Source organism: Onychostoma macrolepis, chromosome 11 (assembly GCF_012432095.1).
Source record: "Onychostoma macrolepis isolate SWU-2019 chromosome 11, ASM1243209v1, whole genome shotgun sequence".
Taxonomy (NCBI): Eukaryota; Metazoa; Chordata; class Actinopteri; order Cypriniformes; family Cyprinidae; genus Onychostoma; species Onychostoma macrolepis.
In genome coordinates this window covers 18,654,027-18,680,039 of record NC_081165.1, presented here as the reverse complement: position 1 = coordinate 18,680,039, position 26,013 = coordinate 18,654,027, and the positions used below count along the sequence as shown (strand labels likewise).

The following is a 26,013-nucleotide window of genomic DNA, read 5'->3' as shown; positions in this document are numbered from 1 at the left end:
TATGAAGCACAGCAGTTTTCAATTGCAGATTGACTAATAAATAAAATAAAATACTCAAAATCTAGGCACTCGAATGATACAAGAACTGGACAAGAACTGACAAAGAAAACTTGAAACACAAGGGCTTAAATACATAGAGGGTAATAGACTAACAAGAAACAGGTGAAAACAATTAGGAGATAACAATTAGGAGATAACAAGGGGAACACAGAGCACAAACTAAAACAGAGCAAAACTTTTAAGCCCACAAACCATTCATCCAAATGCACTGCAACAATTGTACAGAAACTGAAATTATTCCACTAGCTTCATACTAAAGCATGTTTTCAACACTACCATTGGCATTGTGGTCTACTGTTTCATTGTCACAGCACCCAGAAAAGGTCTCTATGAGTATGTTATTGTTCTGAAAACTGATGCTTATGTATTTTACGGTCATACACACAATGTCTCTCCTTTTCACGGCCCTGCACAAGCACACGGTTATCAGGAAAAGGCACACTTCCTACCACACAGCTGCACCCACAGCAAAAACAACCAACACACTTTCAACAGAACAACACCTGCGGTTCTTGTCACACAGATAAACTCAGCCTCAGTTCTGTCAGCTTTGCCCTTTAAGAAAAATAATACAACCAACTGTCTCATCAAAAACGTCAAGTGCCCTTTAAAAAAAAAAGAAAAACAGGAAGAGCACACGTTTGAGTGATTAGTTAAGTTTGCCTCCAAATGGTGGTCGTGTCATGGGGAAACCCAATGTGGTTAAAGCAGTCCACAGACATAAGCACAGCTTGTTTTTATGCAACCACAATTGAAGGGCCACAGTTATATGACGAGGAGCTATTCAGACCACAAACCGCAGATCTTCAGTTCAGCTTGGAAGCACCCCATTTCCACCCACAACTCAAACGGCTTTACAATGGACGTCCTTGTAACGTGTAGTTCATCATGCTATTGGATGGGAACTTTTTAGCAACAAGCTGCACACTGCAGCAGCGGGGGACTGTTTTTGGCCGTAACACTTTAGGGAGAAAATCCAACCCCACACTTATATGCTGAGCCAATGTGAGGTAGACATGAAGCCACTGGAAGACAAATGCAGATGTCCAAAAAAATCCCATAATCCTGTTGTCAGCATTACAGGAAGAAGCCTGGATTATAAACAATTGCCATAACAGGCTAATCATGTTTCTGTGGAGAAGGTTAATTTAGCCTATAAAAAGCTCAGAGATTAAGACTAATTATGTAACTTCTAATGTAAGTTCACGGAAGTTCTATGCATTTAGATAGCAAGCAAAAAACAGTCAAGTCACTTTTGGTCAATCCTAAATTCTTACTTTTTGAGGAACTCTGCCTGGCCACAGATTTTCATCAGGTAGTCATCCACGTCAATCATATCCAGGTCATCATGGGTGTAGCAGAGTGTCTGATAAATCAGCAGGTCTATGGTTGACGATCCTGAGGGAAGAGGACAACAATATTATAATAACAACTACATTATGTAACGTTACTTGTGTGTTGAGAAACAACCAACTGACTACACTTTTCCCACAAGTAGATGTGATAAAATGATATGTTGACTTTATCATCACATTTACAACTTAAGTGAATGGAGGCAATAATATGTCACATGATCCTTCATGATACGATGATCCAGTTAAAAAAATATTCACCGATTAATTTGTATCCTTGTGTAGATTACTTATAGGATATTTTCTAGTTGTATTAGGTGGTAAATTCATCAGTTCAAATGTAAAAAAGGTGTATCATATGGTACATAGATATTGACACCTTAAATAGTTTTAATGCAGTTAGCTACTTTAGCTAACAACTTGTATTGTAGCTAACTGTTTAGACAGGGTTAGCTTGACTGTTTATCTTCTTTATTTGATCATGGGTAGCTTGAAACTTGAGAATCTACAGTTTTAAAGTAACTTCCCAAACACTGCTACACAAAACAAATGCCAGTTTAATTACATGCTAACAATGAGAAATGAGCATACAAAGAAACAGAACTGCCCAGTGTGTTTCAAAGGGTATCGGTTTATCTATAGCAAGATCAATAAGAGGTCATCAATTAGTGACATGTCTGTGTAGCCCTTCCTGAAAATGGACACGTTGCCAGATGTTCCCGATACAGTAAATTAGCACCTACTGATCTGAATACATTCGGTGGACAACAGACAAAGAAGCAAGGAGATGGGAATTTTCCCTTGGCTCACAACAATGTTCGTCACTTCACTGAGAGGATATGAAACAAACGAGCAGAGGTAGGGATGAACCAGAAAAAGGTTAATCCACCCTTCCCCCCCTTTTCACAAATTACACCCTAACTGGGCAGATGTACTGCACTGCGGTCACAGTGGGAGCACATTTTGGAGAAAACGCCCCTGTCTCTCTAGCTCTCTCTCCCTTTTTCACACACCTCAGTTTCTCTATAGTTTCTAAATAATGAATTGGGCAGCTCTGCTGGAGCATGAGTCTTGAGGCTAGGCTCTTAATTTTTATTAATTAATTTATTTTTTATGTGAATGGACCCAGATAAACGAATACCAATCAAAAATTGCTACATGGAAAGCGAGAAACAAGACACTTGTTACCCACATTTGTTTTGCAATGCACAATTTCCATTGATAAAATGGGCCATTTCTTACTGATCAAATACTTAATTCCAGTTTGATATGCTGAGACAACTATATGTAAGCCATTTGATTTCCACTGAAGAGTGTAAACATTGCAGTTTTGCTATATTAATTTTATTAATACATTTTTGATTTTGAGATTTTATTTTAATTATTATTTGACTTTTTTTCAATTCTGACCAATAATTCAAAATTGAAGCCAAATTATTTTTAGTAATAAAGTGAATTAAGAATAATTTGAATAAAATATAATATAATATAATATTTCTTAATAATACAAGTTACAACTGCTGGTCTAAATGACTTTGCCTAAATAAATTAGAAAAAAAAAAAAGTGAATTTAGGAACCACAATATTATAATGTACAGCATGAAAGATATTTACTGAATGGCCATTCATCAACGGTCTGACTGGACAGACGGGGTAAATATATCACTACCCAACCCTCAAGCAGTGCTGTACAGACCCAACTATTTTTCCATGCCCTATGAACTATTTTGGGTTGACCTCCATCATTTTAACAAATATTTAGCACAATTTCACAGCTGCTCATGACACAAAAAGAAAGCCATGCGAGAATGGCACCAAAGTCCGCGTTTATCATACACTGCCAGACTGCCATGATAAAGAGCATCTGTCAGGCAAATCATGCCAGAGCAGGAAAAACAAAAGAAGAACAAGTGCAGTGAATAAGTGAGAGTGAAAACATGTTCACGACATATTTCTTGGGCCTCTCTCTAATCTCACCGCATGAGGCCATATCTGTCTCTCTCTCTCTCTCTCTCTGTGTGTGTATGAGGGGGTTTGTGTGCGTTTCTCCAAGGCGGGTGAATGAAAAGCTGCCTCTTTTAATTGAGTACACAAAACAGATGGCTGGCAGAACGCCCATTCAGTGTAATGCTATTAAGAGAACTCAGAGTCTAGAGCCTCTCCAGCCTTTCCAATGAGATCCTATGGCCCCGTTCAAAACATTCAGGATGTGGAACAGAAAATACAGCTCCAAAATTATAGCCAAGCTCATGAGAGCTGATACAAAATATTTAAATTATCTGTATTGTTAAATAAATACTATAAATAATTGAAAGCACTTCAGTTCTTACCATCACAAGAGAATGTGAGCGGTTCTCTGAAGTGGTCACTATAAACCGTGACCTTTATGCTGACCCCCAGGCCCTGCTGCAGTTCATCTTGTGCCACACACGGACTCCAAACAAAGCCTGCATTTTTTGAGTAGTCATTGCATGGGTACGCCGATCGTAGCCTGGTGAGAACAGTAAAGGATGTAAATAAATAAATTGGAATAAATGGTCCTAATAATAAATGTAATTATTATATACACTTTTATATATTAAAATAAATTAAATATTTTTTTTTAATTATTGTAATATAAAATAATATATATATATATATATATATATATATATATATATATATATATATTTTTTTTTTTTTTTTAAATGGACACGAAAGACACTATGAATGAAAATACAAAATGTAATAACTCACAAGTCAAGTACATGACAGAAGCCCGCCACTTCTTCATCTCTCTCTTCAGACACCTGAAACAGCTCATAACCAAATCCATTTGGCCTGGACCCCAGAGATACCTAAATGATTTGTAATAAATAATCCTTTATCTGAGTGTTATAAATTGTGATAAACACATATATATATATATATATATATATATATTTTTTTTTTTTTTATTATACACACATACTGTAAAACCCGATAAGTTAAGAATACTCAAAACATTTGAGGAAACTTATTGCCTCAAAACATTTGAGTAATCGAGCTAAATTCTTTTAAGTTAGTAGAGCTTAAAATTTGTATGACAAGTGGGACGGGGCTGAGAGCCATGGGAGCTAATCCAAGCCTCACTTCTATGATCCCACCCCACTCATCACAATGATAATTATATACAACTTGCTTCCATAAACAGCACATTCATTCAGATCTTTATAGTTAAGTGCTAGTTTGCAACAGCACACTGGATCGCTAATGTTGTTATCTAAAAAACTCACACCACACTTGCATGTAAACAGTCAAACAACATGCAGTATATATAGTTTTTAAATTTTGCTATCCATCCTCAACCTAACCACAGGCTCTACTCTTCACCACAATGGTAACACTACAAAACCAACATAACACACTGTAAAAAGTAAAAGTTGACTTAATTTAAAAAATAATAAAAAAAAAAAAAAGTGAAGTGAACTTGACAATTCAATTTTTATTATTTACTTAAAAATTAAGGCAACGTGTTTCCTCAATTTTTTTAAGTTAAGTCAACTTATCACTTTTTACAGTGCAGAAATCTATGTAAATCTTAACATAACATTTAAGTACTAACTTTTGTCTCTCTATGTTAATCTTGTGCAAAAACACACAAAATAGCACTTCATTTCTGCATTTATTTTCCTTGTCTGATGCAAAGCATGCTGGGAACTAGAAAACGCAATCATTTTAAGTTCACCTTACTACAACAACATTTTGAGTTTACAGAACTTATTTCAATTAAGTCTAATGAACTTTCATTATTATTTGAGTGAAATTAATTTCACTGTTCGGTTTTACAGTGTATACACACAAACGCTGTTTATATAAACAAGCATTTTAAAAGGGAAAAAAACCCAATCAAATAATTAATATTAAATTATAGAAAAGGACAGTCTGAATGCTTACTGGATCAACTGATACTCTGCGTTGGCTTCTAGTACTCTTCTGCGCTGGAAGATAGGTGCGAGGAGGAACCTGAGGAGGAAGGGTGTTACTGCGAGCTACTGCCTTCCCTGATTTGTCCCCATTTACTCTCCGGCTTCTATTAGGTGACAGCCAATCCCCATTTAGCTTGCTCAGGGAGTCATTGAGGTTATCATAGTTCAGGGTGTCTCCAAAGGAAAGCTTGGGCTGGTCCACCTCAGGAGTGAACAAGTTGACATCCCGTGGGGCTGAGCTTCGATGTACAATGAACGGATCGTTCTGGGGGATGGGATTTCTGGGCGGTACTGGTGGCGGAGGCTCATCTAGAGATGGCAGCCCTTTTGACAACATCTGCGCTGTTCCTTCGAAATCACTTTCCCATTCGTCCAGGATGTAACGAGGCTCCTTACTAAATCCGTGAGACTCGCCGCTGGATCGCGATAAGTTCGACACTCCGGGTTGAATGTGGTTGAGCATGGGGTCAGATCCAGAAACACCCTGCTGCAAATTATTCCAAGGAGGACTGGGAACACGTCTTGGCATGGAGGGCTCGCTCCTCGCGGGTGATGATGACTTGCTGGTTTCAGGAGGTAGTGTATTTGCTGGTCCCTTGTCCTGTCGGTGGCGGGCAAGGGCGTCATACTCCATCTGCAGGGCCTCCGCTAGGACCAGCTCCCTCTGGCTGAGGCCGAGCGATTCCAGACAACCCCAACGCTGCTCCCGGTCATTCTGAGTCTGCGCCGCAGACATGTTCCTGTAAGGGTGCTGCAGTGCACAGAAGGAATGCAGAAAGGAGCTGGTTGGCACTACGAGTTGCACAATCGGTTCATTTGGCTCTGTCAGGAGATAAAATAACAGAAAAAATTGCTGTTTACCACTAATAGAGATTGCAACATCCGGAGCCAGTATAAAAAATGAGTTATCAACCTTCCACAGAGATGTTGAAGTGCATTACAAAAAGCTAGCATAACTACTACATAAACATGCCGTCAAGCTGCAAAAAGGACAATTTAAATAGCGGTAATTTCAGCATCTGCAGTCTCATTAAATAACACTTCATGAGAATTTTACCGTTTCATTTGAGTAAAACTATCGTCACACCATATACACACAGAAACTTAAAGGTCCTAATGGCAACCCATCCAAACAAAAGTTCAGTATAACTTGAAGAAATTGTGTCAGAAACATTACTATTGTGCAGACGTAATACTACTATTACTACTACTACTAATAATAAAATTATTCAAACTTAAGGAATATCAACACAATATTTCTTTCATGTTTTAATTTTAATAGTAAACCCCCTTTGTTTGTCAAAAATAGAGTTTGTTTAACTTTCATTTGATTAAAAGATAAATTAATGTTTTCTGCCTTCATTTGATAACCAGAAAAATTTAAATACACAATACAGAATTAAAAAATAACAAACCAAAAAAAACACCTTTGAAAGAAATATGGAAAACAACATTTTAATAGATTAGGTTGTTTTTATGCATTCAAATAGTTAGACTTGCTTAAACAGAATTTGGTAACAATAAAACAGAATGTAATTAAGCCATTAAACAGGAGTCTAGAAAAATTAAAGCGGAAAAAAAAAAACTGAATCCAGAAGACAAATAAAAAATAAAAAACAAATTTGGGGAAAAGGGCCCTACAGAATAAAAGTCCCACTTCCAACACTTATTGGGCAAAGAGTTAAACCTATAGGCCATATCTGCCACTATAACAAACTTCTCCTCAACAAGAAGAATGACTTCAGGTGTCATTTAAGGAGGCTCCAATATTAAATTTATGCATGAGACTATACTGTTTTGTTTAAAAAAAAAAGGGGGGGACTAAAAAAAAAAAAAAAATTAAATCAATCATTAAAAACTTTCATTTAACCATTTCACACTTGAGTTTAAAATATTCTAGCTGAGCCCCCAGCGTGTTTTTTTAGGCGCCTTATTGTTTCCATGTCGACACGTCATGCTTATCATGCGACACACTGCAGCCACAATAGCGCTGTATGACACATGGATGGCTTTTATTTCGTTTTTCCTTTTTTAATTATTAATATTCACAAACATACTCACTATATTATGAAATATCTGATATTCCGATTCTGAAATATGTGCAAGTAAATGTATTTGGCAGTTTAAACACTTTTATAATGACCGTGTTAGTTGATCTATAGCGGGTGATGGGCGCCGCCATGTTTGTTCGCGCTGAATCCGAGCTGTGGGATTAACAACACGTAAATTCATCCTCTCCTCCCGAAACACGTTAAAGTAAGTCTCCGGTTAAACTGGGAGAAGAGCAGAGTAAATTTTAAAGTTATCTACACAATCTGTATATGATATCAATAAAACATGTCGTCAGATTATATTTGTAAGGATCATTATTGCTGCTTCCATAGACATCAGCGTGTATTTTACAAACTATAAATGTATCGTTTTGCTAGTACTTATGTGTATTTAAATGTCTGAAACCTAAAATAAGCATTACATGGTTGAAAACACTGAATATTTGGGATAATATGACAAGCGCTCGCGCGTCTGATCTAGCTCCGCGCCAGAAAGCAGATTTGAATTGAGCAGTTGATGACGTGACTCACTGAACGTTCTAATCACACCAGTGTGATCGTACGCATTAAAACATAACTTGATAATGTACAGTATGAATTTACTAAATATTACATTTAATAATTTTTTTTTTTTTTTAATTGTGTGCTTTTAAAGATAAAAAAATATAACTGAGTGTTAGACTGTAAGGTAAAGCTAATGTAAATTTAAAATCAACCGAGCATGAACAATTAAACATCCTATCTTTCTTGCGCAAAATAGGAGATGGTCCTCACTGCAGAACACAAGATCCAGGGGGTGTGGTTGGATCTAGATCCAACTCCTCCCACCTTACATAGACCTAAACCTACCCGTCTCCACCCCCTGATCCATAAACCTACCCATCTCCACCCCTAAACCTACCAATCTCCACCCCCTGGATGTGGATCCAACTCCGCCCCCTGGATCTTTTGTTCTGCAGTGAGGGGCTACTGCAAAATACCAAAAAAACAAAAACAAATTGGTGGTACAGATATAGCAAGTACCTCTAGTATATTGGTCTCAAACTCAATTCCTGGAGGGCCACAGCTCTGCACTGTTTAGCTCCAACCCTAATCAAACACACCTGATCCAGCTAATCAAGGTCTTCAGGATTACTAAAAACTTCAAAACAGGTGTGATTTGGAGCTAAACTCTGCAGAGCTGTGGGCCTCCAGGAATTGAGTTTGAAACCACTGCTCTAGTATCAACAAATGGTTAAGTAAATAATTACATAAAGACAGAACCATTTAACTAATGAAGTTCTTGAACTATATATGGATCAAAGCACCACATGTTCAGTCGCAGATGGGTTTAAAGTAGTGCACATGTGTGACTCTGACTTTGATCATCTGGGTCTTATTGTCTTTGCTTGCTCAGCAAAAGACAGAGCCAAGCTGATCTTTCTTTTCAGCACAGTCATCAGTGCAACGTGGGCTCTTCTGCAGCACAACAGTTCCTCTGCGGGGTGGGGGTGGGGGTGGGGCTGTTCTCTTCTGCAAGGAGACTGATGTGCTGTATTAAGAGGCTATTCCTGTGAAGTCACAGCTGGACAGATGCTAAGCTTCGAATTCAAATCGACCTGAAGACCTGCCGAGTGCTGCTCAAATGGGTTTAGTGTTCGATCAGCCCCATAACACATGTGCCATGACACAGCTGCCGCCCAATATAGAGGCACAACCACTGGGCTTAATGGTCATCTAGTCCTGCACAATGGTAAATAGGTTCAGCTGGGAAGGTCTAAGGTCAAACGACGTTTTCTGCTAGAATGATAAGTTACAACTTGAATAAACTGCTGAGTGGTCCTAGACCCGAAAGTGGATGAAAGTAAATTTTATGTAAATTTATGTGGACCGTGGCTCAACTAAGACATTTTAAATGACAATTTACACAAAAATGAAACTTCTGTCATTATGACTTTCTTCGGCAGAACACGAAAGATATTTTGAATAATGTAACTATTTTTATCCATATTATGAAAGGCAATGGGGTCCAAAACAACAAAACTGGACTTCTTTTGTGTTCCAAAGAAGAAAAAAAAAACAATTGTACCAGTTGTATGGGTTTGGAATGACAAAAAGGAGTAAATTATGATTTTCATTTTTGGGTGAACTATTCCTTTAAGTTCATGACCACTTGTGACCCATTGTTTCCTTCGTAATGTGACAACAGTGGCAGGGGGTCTGTTTCTCCGCCCACAAACACAACTGTAGGAAATTCTCACACCCTACTCCAGAAGACTGGCACCAGAACAAAAGACTGAGGAGGAAGCAGAAGGGCATCTGTTTGACAGACATTCCTGGACCCTTCCATTGCTCCACGTTTTGACCCCATTTTGCATCCCAAAAATGCAAAAACCCACATGCCTCTAGTCATCTCTGGTGATCTTCATCTGAATAAATAAGGTGAAATAAACAAAATATGTTTTCCAGATCAACAGAGGAAATGGAAGCAGCAACCTGACCGTGTGTTTTAGGCTTTCCATCAGCAACTCATCCAGTCACTTGTTTAGTTTCTGCCTGGCTGAACATGTGTACATATGGAGATCAGTGTAAACAGAAAGGACTCAGCACATTACAGTTTTCAAAACAGGTGCAATGTGATGCGTTTACAGGAAGTCATCTGGCTTTCCACACTAAAAGTGAAATGCTGTTTGATGCCTCACAATCACAGCCGGTTAGAATTTATTTTATGTTTTAAATATCATTAAAGGGGATAGTTCACACAAAAATGAAAATTCTGTCATTAATTAGGCTACTCACACTCATGACGTTCCAAACCCGTATGACTTTCGGTCATCTTCAGAACACAAATTTAGATATTTTTGATGATCAGCTTTCTGACCCTACATCGACAGCAAAGCAACTGACACATTCAAGGCCCAGAAAGGTAGTTAGGACATCATTAAAGTAGTCCATTTTCTTTTCCTCCTCGTCAGTCTCTGTGGCATATTCAGTACATCTTGCTGTGCCCCTGAATTCTGTTTTTTTTTTACGAAAATATGAGCATAATATATGCGTCATAGGAGTTCAGACAAATTATAAGGGGCTTCTTTTAGGCTAATTTGTCAACTAGTAGTTCAAGCAACCCTTAACTAGTCAATTATAGTCTTTTTAGTTGACTCAGCTGAAATACAAACTAAGTGACCAATAAAATCGACTACTGCTCAACGTTTGTTGCGAATGTGAATGTTCAGAACAAAACTTGAGATTAACTAGACAAACATGCCTTCTTAGGACATGGTGTTAAGAGTCAGCTCCAGGACAGTTATGCACATCTTGTGCAAAAACACTTCCGAAAAACCAGATGTGTTTGTAAACAGCGTTCTCAGGCACCAACAGATGGATTGTACAAATATAAATGCATCTCCATCTAGACGGCCTTTCTGGGGCTGTCCTCCATTCCCAGGAGCAAAAGCCTCCTGTAGGCTTCCTATGCAGGGTCTCATGACTGAGCTTTGGCCGGAGGGGTGCTGTAAGACAGGAGGGGTGGCAAGGAGGGTGGATCTGCATTGTTCCACAGGGACCCCAGGCCAGCCAGATACAGGCCCCCGGAATCAATCCCCTGCTGGGATATAATCCCATTCAATCAGGGGTGGCTCCCAGATTGGCCGAACAAAGGACAGGGAGGAGTGAGGGCAGCCGCGTCACGTGAGGCAGAGCCGACTCAGACACGTTCACACGGCTTGGAGAGCCAAAGACAAAGAGACCGCTGTCATCCCTGTCCCCCATATTCACCCCTCCCCCAACACACCCACCCAACAACAAATATCACACGGCTCCCTCCATGCCCAGGGTGATCGCTTATGCTAGTTCCAGCTGATCAGGGCTTGTGCACCGTATGCTGAGGTCTTCCATCATCAATATGCCTCTCTTCCTGTGGCGTTCCCACCCTAATATCGGTTCAAAGACCTCTAGACTAGCCGACTCTCTACTGTGATCTGACAGGCAGATGGTGGTGAGCAGGCCCACATTCAGCCAATTAGGTAACATTCAGCCTCTGTGGCATCCAGTGGGAAAGTCAGAAGAAAATCAGTATTGACATTTGACAAACACAAAGCAAGCTTCAAAAAAAGTCAAAACTAACTGTTAGCAGCACCAGACTTCCAATTTAGAAAACCAGAAACAGAGAGAATAAGGCCAAACTCAGAAACCGCAAATCCCACAGGAAGGTGACTCAACCAAATGCATGGCACCTCTGACCTTCTGCGAAGAAGGTGCCTGGCCAAGAACGTCTTTAGAGTTCAGACACCACAGTTCTACCTGGTTCTACGTGGTTTGAGGAGATTTTGGTGCTGATAAAACATTAACTGTTGCTTTTTTTACCCTGTCTGACAGGTCTTAGGTGCATGGATGGTTTCAGAAATACAATACGTGATATTCTGCACACTGAAAGACCTGAAACAGGTGAATGTTGTCATGCTGAAATAAAGAATGCAGACTGAAATACAAAACTGGGATCATGCATTGAACAAACAAGGAACTAAACCTGGAAGAAAACAAGGTTTTAATCAAAGAAGATGAATAACATTTTCTTTCTTAGTCACAAAGCACTACTAAACATTAGTTTAGCTCTTGTTCAGCCCAGCGTCATGGTGATTCAGAAACAAGCAGAATCTTGAAACAGGTTTGCAGAGTCTAAACCCAACTTGTGGTTATTGTGTCATATATATGCACTTTTATGCATCTAAACATTGTATGACAGTCTAAACTTCTCTCTTTCCTGTGCTCTGAGTTGCATAAACCTCCTTGTGAGTCACTATAATTAATGCAAATATTTTACTTTAAAATACAGTTAAGTCCTGAATAAATTGAAGCTTGAGGAGATGCATCATGCAGCTTGTGATACTGACTGTATGCATTATCAAAAAAAAGTCTGCTTCATTTGTTTTGAGTGTAAAAACACATTTTTCTCAAGGATTGTTAAATGATAGCCCATATAAATTTTCTTAAAACTATATATAATGAAAAATGCATTAAGACTTTTTAGTTTTCTGATTTAGCATAACTGTAATTGATTTAATTGTAAATTATATTCGTCTAAGGTTTTAGATTTTAAATGACTCTGTGAAATATATATATATTACAAATAAATAATATTAAAAATCAATTTTATAAATATATTTTTTTAAATCATATAAAAAATAAATATAACATGCAATATCATTGCATAGCAACAGACACCACCATGCTTCTTTTCTGTTTACAGCACGTTCACCTCTTATAGTTTATAAATGATTTTAAATCATTAAAAAATAAACAAAATTTAAACTATTAAAAATCTGTTTTCAAATATAACAAAATCAACAATAAAATAATAATAATAATCTTACCTAACTACACAACATTTCCTCTGTTTTGATACACATTTCATCCATCTATGGCTCAGAGTGTCCTGTCATACAAACATCTCTTTTAAATATAGATCTGTTTGAGTTCAAGAGCCCAAACTTGTCAAGTCGATATCTAGTCAGTCGTTTTGAAATACAAACAGGCGATAATATGAGCAAAACCGTGGCGGTCAAACGCCTCTGAATGATCCAGTCACCTATTAAATGTTAGATTTAGAGCAGCGCTGGAGTGTTTCGTTCTCAGCGCAATCCAACACAAAGATTTTAGGAAAATTTACAGTCACTGCGCAAAAACAGCTGGTCGTATACAAATACGAAGCGTTTGTAACAGCGCTCTCTGTTATAGTGAAGGAAAGAGCACATCACATACCGTGTGCACGGCCTTTTGAGCGCCTGTGTCATAGTCCCTTTCGTTTATTCTCAGGCTTAATCGTTGTTCTTTGATAGATGGTGATCAGGCAGCCGTTTCCGGTGTCTACTAGCAGAAAATCGTGAATTGATCAGGGCCAAATCACGAGCGCGTCTCTGTTAATCCATATGAGACGCACGCTCTGTCCTCCCTCGCTCTTTCTCTTCTGTTTATCTGACCGGGTTGTTTGATTGGCGACTTGCGCTGTGGATTTCGGCTTCAAAGCTCAGCCAGTTCTCATTGGAGAATGTGTAAAGAGTGAGGATTTGGGTTGAGAGGAACAATAGCAGACTCTAGTGGAAAATACGGGTAACTGCATCCCATCGAGACGCCTGACATCAACCACTGCAGTGGAACGTAAGAACTTTTCCCTTCCAAGTTGTTTTCAATACTTGAAAAAGAGGAAATGACTATATATATTCTATAATACAAATATACCAACTTCAATATGTTGCCATTAAACGTAGTCTTACATAAAGCTACATATAGTGCACAATATGAGGCCTACTTCAAGCATGCATAAACAAAATGGGGAAATCCCTACACATTTTGTGGTAGTATATTCTAAACATTCAATATAAAACACTAATTAACAGAGCTGTTTTTATTTTAAACATATTTATAAGAAATTGTCTCAAATTAGCACACACAGCATTCTTCAATAAAAAAAACACTAAGTATAAGAGAGGGGAAAAAACAACAACAAGTATCTAGTACCAATGGGAAATTAGGTTAAAACACAAAACAGACTTGCCTTGGCTAAATACCTCAAAGATTTCAGATTATAACAAACTCAAAAATATAGGATCAGAGACTTGTTGTGGTAAAGGGCAGACACAAATTAGCAACTTGATGATACTAGAAGATAACGGATTCTGTGGACGCTGCACAATAATTGAGGTTAGAGAGAAGTGTATTTTCTTGTAAAATTTTTAAAACAAGAAAGACAAATGTAATGTTTTCTTTGGCAAGCATGTAATGGTGTAGGCCTACTAGTTTTCTCAAATAAATTTGTGGCGCCATCTTTTGGTATCAGGCCTGTGTTAACACCAACCCTGCGTCCCAATGTGCACACTATCCACCCTATCTGCCCTAAGTAGTATTGAAAATTATTACTAATATCACATAGAATTTAGGATGGATTGTATGCACATTGGGACGAAGGCCAAGAGATTTTTGATACCGTTTATTGGTTTTATCTAGTCTAGGAGTATTGTTAACTAAAACTAGAAAAATCATTTTTGTTAATTGAAATAAAGCTGAACATTTAAAGAAAATAAATACTAAAATACTTAAATAAGTATTAAAATTACTTAGTCAAAAATTGAAATAAAATTAATTAAAGCTTAATATAAATAATAATAAAAAAAACTAATGAAACTTACAAAAAGCGCACAACATGTTGATAACTGTTGCTACACTTAATAAAAGTAAACTGACAGTCAAAGATATATTTTTTTCCCCCCAAAGTGCTGTGGTGGTGGTGTCATATTACAGTAATGATATCAGACACTATTACTATTTTGACATAGCCCTTTACTATAGGTACTGAATAATTACAATATGTATGTTATTTTTTTATTTTTTTTTTTTTTTTTTGCATATAGCACTGGTGCTACAGAGATTGAAAGGATTGTAGCACAGGCCACACAATTGTAGCACAAGAATAAAACATGCTACTAAATACAACCACAGGTAGTGCAGTTTATAACTTAAACAGGACATTAGGACAAGGTTTTACGATAAAATATTAAATTATTATGATAGAAAAATCTGTTACAGTATGAAAACCCACTGAGAGAAAAAAATAACTCTTGTACACTTCTCTACACTGGAGAAAATCGTATGTGGATGTTTACTTCCAGTTTCTTTAGATAAAGGTGTTATTTTTCTTATTAATACCCAAAATATGACTGAGCATTAGTGAGTACACACTTAATGTCTGTTTCATTCATACTTGTAGCCAGAGACTTCCCTCTCACAGAAACTCCACAAGTGGGACTCATTATGATGTTCCAGGAAATCCTTTATAAGGACAAAGGCATGGCACCCAGCTATTGCTGTAGCTGAATAAAATGCAAATAGAGACATTTTACCTGATGAAACATCAACACAGTAAACAATTGCAACAATACATGATTTATCTGTGTTCTTCAAGCCATCTCGGATATTCTTATCTCGGATAAGAAAAAAGTATATTTATAATACAATGTTAATCGACTTCCATCACTGCATAGAATACTATAAATAGTTTGATTTCTACCTCATTCTGTGGTATGAAACCAGCATGTCAAATCACAAAAGGAAGTTATTTCAAACACTTGACTGATGTTATTAAGTGAAATTTGACTAAAACATGTCATTAAATGTTCTCATTGTTGGACAACATGGAGTTATCATGGTACATGTTCTAAAGACCATGTACAATAACATGATACCAAGGTACTATTAAGCAAATTAAGCATGATGTAGTCAGTATTAGGCTTACTGTAATGCTCTTAGTGACCACTAGAGGCAGCATATGTGTGCGTGCACAACAGTAACTGCAGGCAAGGTTGACCTGTACATTGTGTGACCTTGCTTGGCATAAACTGCGTTAAAACCTTGAAAGTAGGGCACTGAGCAGTTTCACACTTTGTATTCCAAACATCACAGTGAAGTCTGTCAGTGCCTGGCAAATCTGTATATAATGTGGGAATAGCAATGCAGGCCTTTGTCTTCAAGGTTTAGTATGCAGGATTGACTTTTGCAAGCTGAGGAGCCTGGAACAAACTGCAGGCTGCATACAAGATTAGATTTCTAAGCTGCTTTCGGTATATTATTCTATAGGTAAACTCCTCAGATACATTTTTCTGCATAATTTTTAAATAACATTGGTCTGTAAGCTGTGTGTATATATATATATATATATATATTTACATTTTACATTTAATACTGCCTGCAGTTTTAATATTTAAAGCCGCTTTTTATAATCATTTCTGTAGCTACAAAGTGTTTATGTGTAAAAGTCCATTATAGCAGATAATGTCTATGAGCTGTCATACTGTGTCTATTTGTTGATGTTTGTGCATTTCTGATGCTTAATACTCTTAAATGGAGAAATGCGTTCAAGGGCATAGTCTGTGTGGCTCTGTTCACATAGGCTACATGTGTGATGTTAAACTGGGCTAGTGTGTCACTTTATTGTAATGGATGATGTAAAGTTCCCTATCAAAGAGCGCTGTGTGTTTGGAACAGAAGGCCATTGATAAAGGAAGAGTATGTCTCAGCCTATCATTATAAAGATATTGTTTTGTATAATCCAGTGCACTATCTGTTTCTTTCATTAAATGACAATTTACGCTATATATAAGTTTGGGAGCAGCAATAATTAGTCTCTTATGCTCACCAAGGCTGCATTTATCTGATTAAAAAAAATTACAAAAATTATATATATATATATATACACACACACAGTCATGGCCAAAAATATCGGCACCCTTGGTAAATATGATCAAAGAAGGCTGTGAAAATTCATCTGCAGTGTTAATCCTTTTGATCTTTTATTTTTAAAAATTCACAAAAATCTAACCTTTCATTGGATAATAAGAATTTAAAATGGGGGGAAATATCATTATGAAATAAATGTTTTTCTCAAATACACGTTGGACACAATTATTGGCACCCCTAGAAATTCTTATGAGTAAAATATCACAATATTCACATATTCATATTCACAATTTTGAGCACTCCAGGGTGATTATGAACATGAAATTATCCAGCCATGGCTTCCTGTTTCACAGAAATATAGATAGGAGGGAAAACAAAGTTCCCTTAATCATCCATCACAATGAGAAAAACCAAAGAATATATTTCTGATGTGCAGCAAAAGATAATTGAGCTTCACAAATTAGTGAAGTGGCTTTAAGAAAAGAGCTAGAGCAGTGAAAATGCCCATTTCCACCATAAGGGCAATAATTAAGAATTTCCAATCAACATAAAATGTTACGAAACTGCCTGAAAGAGGACGTGTGTCTATATCGTCCTAATGCACGGTGAGGAGGAGCGTTTGAGTGGCTAAAGACTCTCCAAGGACCACAGCTGGAGAATTTCAGAAAATAGTTGAGTCTCGGTGTCAGAAGACCTTAAAAAAAATTGTCAAACAGCACCTACATCACCACATGTTGTTTGGGAGGGTTTCAAGAATATTTCTCCTAGCTCATCCAAAAACAAAATCCAGTATATTCAGTTATCAGACACGACTGGAACTTCAAATGGGACTGGCTTCGGTGGTCAGATGAAACTAAAAAATGAGCTTTTTAGCAGCAAACACTCTAGATGGGTTTGGTGAACACAGGGATAAAAAGTACCCCATGTGTACAATGAAATATACTGCTGTATTTTTGATGTTGTGGGCCTATATTTCTGCTGGGGGTCCTGGACATCTTGGATTCTATCAAATACCAACAGATAAAAAATCAGTGACTGACTCTGTTAGAAATCTTATAATGGGCCATGTTTGGATCTTCCAACCGTACAATAATCCAAACACAAACCTCAAAAACAACACAAAAATGGGTCACTGAGTACAAAACCAAGCTTCTGCTGGCCATTCCAGTCCTCTGACCTGAACCCTATAGAAAATGAGTGGGTGAACTGAAGAGAAGCAGCACCAACATGGAGCTGGGAATCTAAAGGGTCTGGAGTGATTCTGGATGAAGGAATGGTCTCTGATCTCTTGTCAGGTGTTCTCTAATCTCATCAGGCATTATAGGAGAAAATTTAGAGCTGTTAAACTGGCAAATGGAGGTTTTAAAAAGTATTGAATAAAAGAGTGCCGTTAATTGTGGCCAATGTGTATTAGAGAAAAACATTTATTTCATAATGATATTTCCCCCCATTTTAAATTCTTATCCAATGAAAGAATTTTTAAAATAAAAGATCAAAAGAATTAATGCAGATTAATTTTCACAGCCTTCTTTGATCATATTTACCAAGGGTGCCGATATTTTTGGCCGTGTGTGTGTAACCCTGGACCACAAATACAGTCATAAGTAGCACGGGTATATCTAGTAATAGCCAACAATACACTGTATGAGTCAAAAAAAAATTATGCTAAAAATCATTAGGATATTAAGTAAAGTAAAATATACCAAAACTTAATTTTTGATTGGTAAAATGCATTGCTAAGCACTTCATTTGGACAACTTTAAATGCGATTTTCTCAATATTTAATTTTTTTTTTACACCCTCAGCTTCCACATTCCAGATGTATAAGTCTCAATTTCAAAATATTTACCCTTATGACTGGTTTTGTGGTCCAGGGTCACAAATGTTCAGGAGCCATTTCTTAATTAGTGTTGGGGGAAAAAAGAAAAAAACAATAAAAACTGTGCTGTTCAGTATTTGTCTGGAAATACAAATTTCTTCAGAATTTTTATTAAATGAAATTTCAAAAGAACAGCATTTAGGCTAATTGATTTTATTTTTATTTTTTTTTGGTAACAATGCAGTTTACAAAGTCTTTACAGTCACTTTTGAACAATTGACAAGTCACTTTCTTGTTTTAAAAAAAATCTTTGAACGATAGTTTTATTTGTTTGTTTACAATTTTGTTTGAGTGCCTGTCACAGTATAGGCCAGACACAAGGTGAGTGGTGATAAGATGTTTTATTGAGACTGAGGTAATAGACAACTTTATGGAAGTGGAGTGGAGGCTGATGAAGACACACACTGATCTCTTTTCCAGGGATGACGATCTAGGAGGAGAAGAACACAAGGAGAAGGAACAGGAGGTAAGGCTTTCGAGGTTAGTAGGTAAAGGATATCGTTCTTTGTAGCTGGTTGCTTGTAGCTGAGTCCACGTCGTGTTGACGAGATCGGACAGTGTGGCGATGGGGTTTTTATCCTCAGTGATGGTGATGAGTGAATGAGGTGCAGGTGGATGCGATTAGTACTCAGGTGAGGTGGAGCGCTGTGATTGGTGGAGAGTTGGGCCTGGCCGATCTGTTACAGTACCCCCCTCTCCACGGCCCGCTCCTGAGGGCCGCCCTCGGCGTCGTGGTGGTCTACCCTGACCTCGGGGTGCTGGCCGATGTGGATGTGCCGAATGGAACTCCTCCAGGAGTGTGGGATCGAGCATGTCTTCCCTTGGCACCCATGAGCGTTCTTCAGGGCCGTAGCCTTCCCAGTCTACAAGATATTCAAGTTTACCACCACGGCGCCGAGAGCTCAGAATTTCCTTTACCCTATAGACGGTGCCTTCTTCCACGATGAGAGGGAGAGGGGGTTCCTCCGCTTGGCCAGGCCCTGGGGAAAGAGGAGGAGAAAAGGGTTTGAGTAATGAAACGTGAAAGGTTGGGTGAATCCTATATTGTGGTGGTAGTTGTAACTTGTATGTGACTGGGTTGATCTGTTCCAAGATGGTGAAGGGGCCAACGAATCTGGGACTGAGTTTACGGCTAGGCAGGCGCAGCCTGATGTCCCTGGTGGATAGCCAGACCTTTTGTTCCGGTTGGTAAATGGGGTTGGCTGCTCTTCGGACGTCTGCGGCTATCCGTTGTCTGCACACTGCCTGCTGGAGTTGGTGGTGTGCTGCGTCCCAAACCCTCTCGCTCTCTCGAACCAGTAGTCGATGGCGGGTACCTCAGATGGTTCTCCTGACCAGGGAAACAGGGGAGGCTGGAAACAGAGTACGCACTGGAAGGGCGTGAGTCCAGTAGAGCTCTGACGTAGTGAGTTTTGGGCGTACTCAGCCCAGCCCAGGAACTGGTTCCAAGAGTTCTGGCGACTATGGCAGAAGGTTCTTAGGAAACGCCCTACTTCCTGGATCTTACGTTCGGTCTGCCCGTTAGACTGCAGATGGTAGCCGGACGAAAGGCTTACGGTCACACCTAGGAGGGTAAAGAATGCCTTCCAAACCCGGGAGATAAATTGTGGTCCTCTGTCCGAGACCATGTCTTCTGGTAGACCGTAGTAGATTTAGATTTAGTCATTTTGCAGACGCTTTTATCCAAAGCGACTTACAATTGGGGAATACATAAAGCGATTCATCTTGAAGAGGCAATCAGACAGACGAAGTGCTTGCAACACCAAGTCTCAGGCATTGTTCAAATAAATACAAACTACCAAAGGAAAGAATAAGTAAAGAGAATTTATTTTTATTTTTTTTTAAGTTTAGGATGAAGTCAAGTGCTGTCGAAAGAGATGAGTTTTCAGTTGTTGCTTGAAGATTGACAGGGATCCAGCATTCCGGATAGGGGTGGGGAGATCGTTCCACCAGCCAGGAACGGGTAGTAGCGGAATACTTGATTAAATAATATTTCTGCTGTTTGTAAAGCAGTGGGAAGGTCTGGGAGGGGAATGAGGCGACATAATTTGAGAATTGATCGACGATGACAAAGATGCATGAGTTTCCATCGGAGGTGGGAAGGTCGGTGATGAAATCCACTCCTAGGTGTGACCAAGGGCGGTGTGGTATGGGTAATAGAAGAAGTTTGCCTGTTGGAAGGTGACGGGTGCTCTTTGAGATGGCGCAGTCTGGGCAGCCCGAACAAACCTTCTCATGTCCCTAGCCATGTTGGGCCACCAGAAGCGATCTTGTAGCAGCAAGAGGGTGGCGTTGGCCCCTGGGTGACCAGTATCTAGAGATGTGTGAGTGGAGTGGATAAGAGGAGTTCGTTGAGTTCGTGGAACGTATTGATGGTCAGGGGGGCAGCCTGGCGGATTGGCAGGAGGAGTGGTAGAGGCGACTGGTGGAGAGGTCCATTGAATGGGACTCACGATTGTCTCAGAGGGTAGGATGTTCTCTGGTGTCTCTGGGTTTTCCTCGGGGCTGTGGATGCGAGATAGGGCATCTGCCTTTACATTTTTTGGACCGGGATGATAGGATATTTTGAAGTCGAATCGGGTAAAGAATAAGGCCCATCGGGCTTGTCTGGAATTCAATCTCTTGGTATCACAAAGATATTGGAGGTTCTTGTGGTCGGCACTAGAAACGGGTGAGCAGCCCCCTCCAACCAGTGCCTCCATTCTTCCAGGGCGAGCTTGATGGCTAGGAGTTCGCAATATCATAATTCCTCTCCGCCGGGCTGAGTTTCCGTGAGAAGTAGGCGCATGGATGGAGTTTGGGAGGCGTCCCCTGCTGCTGTGAGAGTATGGCTCCTACTCCTGTGGTGGATGCGTCAACTTCTACGGTGAACGGTAGGTTGGGATTGGGGTGTACCAGGAGTGGTGCGTTGGTGAATGCTGTCTTGAGGGTGTTGAAGGCTCTTTGGGTGTTGGGATTCCAGGAGAAGGTTTTGGCGTTACCTTTCAGGAGATCAGTGAGGGGGCTGGTGATGATGCTGTAGTTGGAGATAAATCTACGGTAGAAGTTGGAGAATCCCAAAAACCATTGGAGCTCCTTGATGGTGTTGGGTCGGGGCCAAGAAGTGATGGCTTCCACCTTCCCTTGTCCATGCGAATGCCACCACTGTTGATTATATACGAGAAAGTGAACTGTGGATTGGTGGAAGATGCACTTCTCTGCTTTGAGGAGGAGATGGTATTGGCGTAGGCGTTGGAGGACCTCCGCAACGTGTTGGCGATGTTTGGCCAGGCTCTGGGAGTAAATGAGGATATCAATATACACTATCACAAATTGGTGGAGGAACTCCCGGAGCACCTCATGCATGAAGCCTTGGAATACCGAGGGAGCATTGACCAGCCCATACGGCATTACCCGGTACTCATAGTGCCCAGTTGGTGTTACAAAGGCGGTTTTCCACTCATCTCCTCTTCGAATGCGAATGAGGTTGTATGCGCTGCGGAGGTCCAGCTTGGTGAAGATGGTGGCACCGCGGAGTTGTTCCAAAGCCGTGGGGACAAGGGGAAGAGGATATCGAAATTTGACTGTGATCTCATTCAACTTTCAGTAGTCTATACAGGGTCAGAGACCGCCATCCTTCTTGCCCACGAAGAAGCTGGAAGCAGCAGGGGAGGTAGATGGAACTATGCAACCTTGTTTCAACACCTCCTTAAATGTACTCCTCCATGGCCTTCTGTTCAGGTGGCAAAAGTGGGTAAATTCTCCCGTGTGGTACTGGTTCACCCGGTATGAGGTCAATAGCACAGTCCCATGGCCTGTGCGGTGGTAGCTGGGCAGCCTTCTTCGGACAGAAGACGTCACTAAAGTGGGCATAGCAGGTAGGGATATCCACAGATACCTTCTCTAGGGGGCTCTCGATGGACGTAGAGCACACAGGAATTCGAACGGGATCTGGGGAAGCTGGAGATGGACGTCTTGGGAAGCAGTCCGGGAAACAACTCTCACCCCACTTTAGGACTTCTCCTGTCCTCCAGGATAGATGTGGGTCGTGCTGCACCAGCCACAGGCGCCCGAGTATGATGTCTGCAGTGGAACCCTCCAGAACCAAAAGATGTATCTGGTCATGATGCAACTGCCCAATCTGTAGGCCGATGGGCCCAACGCTTTGACGGACGCAACGTCTAGTAAGCGGTTGTCCGGTTATTGACTGGACCTCGTAAGACTTCTCCGTGGTCGAGGTCGAGAGTCCGAGCTGCTTGACGAGGTCTCCTGAGATGAAATTCCCCGCAGAGCCGGAGTCAAGGAGGGCAGTAACTGAAATCATACATGAGCCAGCAGTAAGTTGAGCACATGTAGATAGAGGATTTAATTTCTGGACGTGAGGGCGGATGGTACTCACCACGGCTCGCAGGGGTCGAAGAGGACATCCCAGGATCCGGTGTCCGTTGTCGCCACAGTACAGACACAATCCTTGGTTGATCCTTCTTTGTCTCTCTCTCTCTCAAGGATAAACGACTGGAGTCCGTTTGCATCGGTTCTGGAGGGTCACTGGTCTCTGGCTGATGAGGAGGAGGAGGAGGAGGAGCAATGGCAATGGAGGTTTCCGTATTGCAGGATTGGATGCGATTAGAGCATCGAATGGCCAACTGAATAAATTTTTCCAAACCGTAGGTGTCATCATATGCGGAGAGATGTAGACGAAGCAATGGATTGAGTCCTTGGCAGAATGCGGTTAGGAGAGAGGGTTCATTCCAATCGCTGGCTGCGGCGAGGGTACGAAATTGGAGAGCATATTGATGGATGGGCATTGTACCTTGTCGCAGTCGATAAAGTTTTTCTCCCACCGTCGAGTCTCCAGGGGAGCTGCTGAACACTTCTCTGAAGTGGTGCAGAAAATTTGGCGGGTAGTAGTGGGTCCAGCCTGGAGTAGAATGGTTTCCGCCCAGTGGAGCGCAGGGCCAGTCAGAGAGGTGACCACAAAGGCAATCTTGGACTGATCGGTCGGGAACATATGAGGGTGAACGTTGATGGTGAGATTGCACTGTAGGAGAAAGCCATTGCATTCCTCCACCGAGCCAGAGAAGGGCGCCGGTCTGGCCATGGGACTGGCAAAGACGATCAGAGAAGGAGTGTCGGCCTGAGTGTGAGCTGGTGGTGGCGGTGGAGCTGATGGTGCCGGTGGCGTGGGTGACTGAAGTAAGACCTTCTTGCGAATCTACCAACTCCTGGAAGGGATCTGAAGCACTCATCCTGTTAGTCGATTTGAACGGTCCGATCTTCTGTCACAGTATAGGCCGGACACAAGGTGAGTGGTGAGAAGATGTTTTATTGAGACTGAGGTAATAGACAACGTTATGGAAGTGGAGTGGAGGCTGATGAAGACACACACACTGATCTCTTTTCCAGGGACGAGGAGCGGGGCGTTAACTAAGACACTGATCCAGGGATGACGATCTAGGAGGAGGAGAAGAACACAAGGAGAAGGAACAGGAGGTAAGGCTTTCGAGGTAAGTAGTAGGTAAAGGACATCATTCTTTGTAGCTGGTTGCTTGTAGCTGAGTCCACGTCGTGTTGACGAGATCGGACAGTGTGTGGCTGTGGTGATGGGGTTTTTATCCTCAGTGATGGTGATGAGTGAATGAGGTGCAGGTGGACGTGATTAGTACTCAGGTGAGGTGAAGCGTTGTGATTGGTGGAGAGTTGGGCCTGGCCGATCTGTTACAGTGCCAAATTAATAGTTAATTTGTAATCACAAACCACATTGCCTTTCAGAAGTAATCTATAACCAACGTGGTGCATTTGTGTTTACATGAAATGCACATGTAAGATTTTAAGTCCTATTTGAATAATCCTGTCAAAATATTGTTATAATAATAAAGCAGCCCCTAATCCTTTTTTATGGCTTTACGTTAATTTGTTTTTAGCATTGTGTGTTTTAGCCTATTTGTGACCCTGGACCACAAAACCAGTCATAAGTAGCACGGGCAGAGCTGGGTCGTAACTGATTACATGTAATCTGGATTACGTAATCAGATTCCAAAAATTAAGTACTTGTAATTAGAGTAAGTTACATTTTAAAATACTCGTAATCAGACTACAGTTATTTTTTTATTGATTACATGATTACATATTATTTACATTTACATTTAGTCATTTTGCAATTATTCACACAATAGCAATAAATTATTCATAATTTATTGATTCTCTCTAATTTCTCTTTTTTATCTTTTACATTTTCCTTTCTAAAATAGTCTACTACTTATATACACTCAGAAAGTCCAGTTTTGTTGATATTCACACATAGAGGTGGCAACACAGCATTTGATGACTGGATTTACAAAAATCATTTCAGGTTTAAGAAGTGTTTCAACATTGCATCAACTACTGACGAACACATTCATTTTTATTTGAATTATCACTCAGTAGGTTATTTAACCATGTATTAATATGTATTATTGAAAGGCTTTTGTCTTTGAAGCTCATTAAAATGCACAAATTCTCGTTATTTCTTATTTGCAGACATTCTCAAACTTTTTGGCATCTGAACATCTTTCACCTAATATATTTACTTTAAAGGGGTGGTCAATCAGCAACTCTGTAAAAGACAATATCTCCCTTTGCATTGAACTTTGAGCATCGTAACTTTGCAGATGTTGTTAATGCTCAAACAACAACATTACATGCTAACTAAAGTTAAAAAAAGTGAAATCATAATCAATGACCCCTTTAAGTACCCCTGAGATTTTAAAATAAATATTTTAATAATTAAGTATCACATTTGCATGTTCACAGTTCTCTGACATTGGTTAATGGTCATATGGTGCGCAGGTAAACATAAAATATTTCTTATTTTTTAGTAAGTGAATTATTTTGATTGTTTTCTAAAAATTATTTACTTTAATTTTACATTTTTATGATTTAATTACATGTTTGCCTTTCATTAAACTCACAAACCCCTTACAGTTCCTTTACGAACCCCAGTTTGGGAAACCTTGATAAAATATAATGTTTAATGCACTTCATGTTGTTAATTACAGTGAAATGAATATATTTTCTCACTCTTTGTATTTTCATTATGGTACGATATTATCCTGTTTAAATCAATAAACGTGATAAACGAGTTAGGTCAAAAGTAATCTGATTATATTACCTAAAATGTGTAATGTAATGGATTACGTTACTGACTACAATTTTTGTCATGCAATTTGGAATCAGTAACAGATTACAATTTGTAAATAATCTACCCAGCTCTGAGCACAGGTATATTTGTAACAATAGCCAATAATACATTGTATGGGTCAAAGTGATTGATTTTTCTTTTATGCCAAAAATCATTAGGATATTAAGGAAAGATCATGTTCCATGAAGATATTTTGTAAATTTCCTACTGTAAATATATCACAACTTAATTTGTGATTAGTAATATGGCTAAGAACTTCATTTGGACAACTTTAAAGGCGATTTTCTCAATATTTTCTCAGATTTTCAAATAGTTGTATCTCTGTCAAATATCCTATCCTAACAAACAATACATAATTGGA

General features: G+C 39.6%; 1 protein-coding gene across 1 annotated transcript in view; it reads right to left on the bottom strand.

Moving 5' to 3' along the window:
• The window catches only part of pik3c2b (phosphatidylinositol-4-phosphate 3-kinase, catalytic subunit type 2 beta), a 44,992-nt gene extending 31,573 nt beyond the window's left edge, over positions 1-13,419 (bottom strand). The window contains exons 1-5 of the mRNA XM_058791381.1: positions 13,147-13,419; positions 5,328-6,181; positions 4,149-4,249; positions 3,743-3,903; positions 1,338-1,458 (exon numbers count right to left, since the gene is read on the bottom strand). Coding sequence (XP_058647364.1) covers positions 1,338-1,458; positions 3,743-3,903; positions 4,149-4,249; positions 5,328-6,095 — 1,151 coding nt within the window. The 5' untranslated portion in view covers positions 6,096-6,181; positions 13,147-13,419. The remainder of the gene's footprint in view (positions 1-1,337; positions 1,459-3,742; positions 3,904-4,148; positions 4,250-5,327; positions 6,182-13,146) is intronic.
• Positions 13,420-26,013: the final 12,594 nt, after the last annotated feature.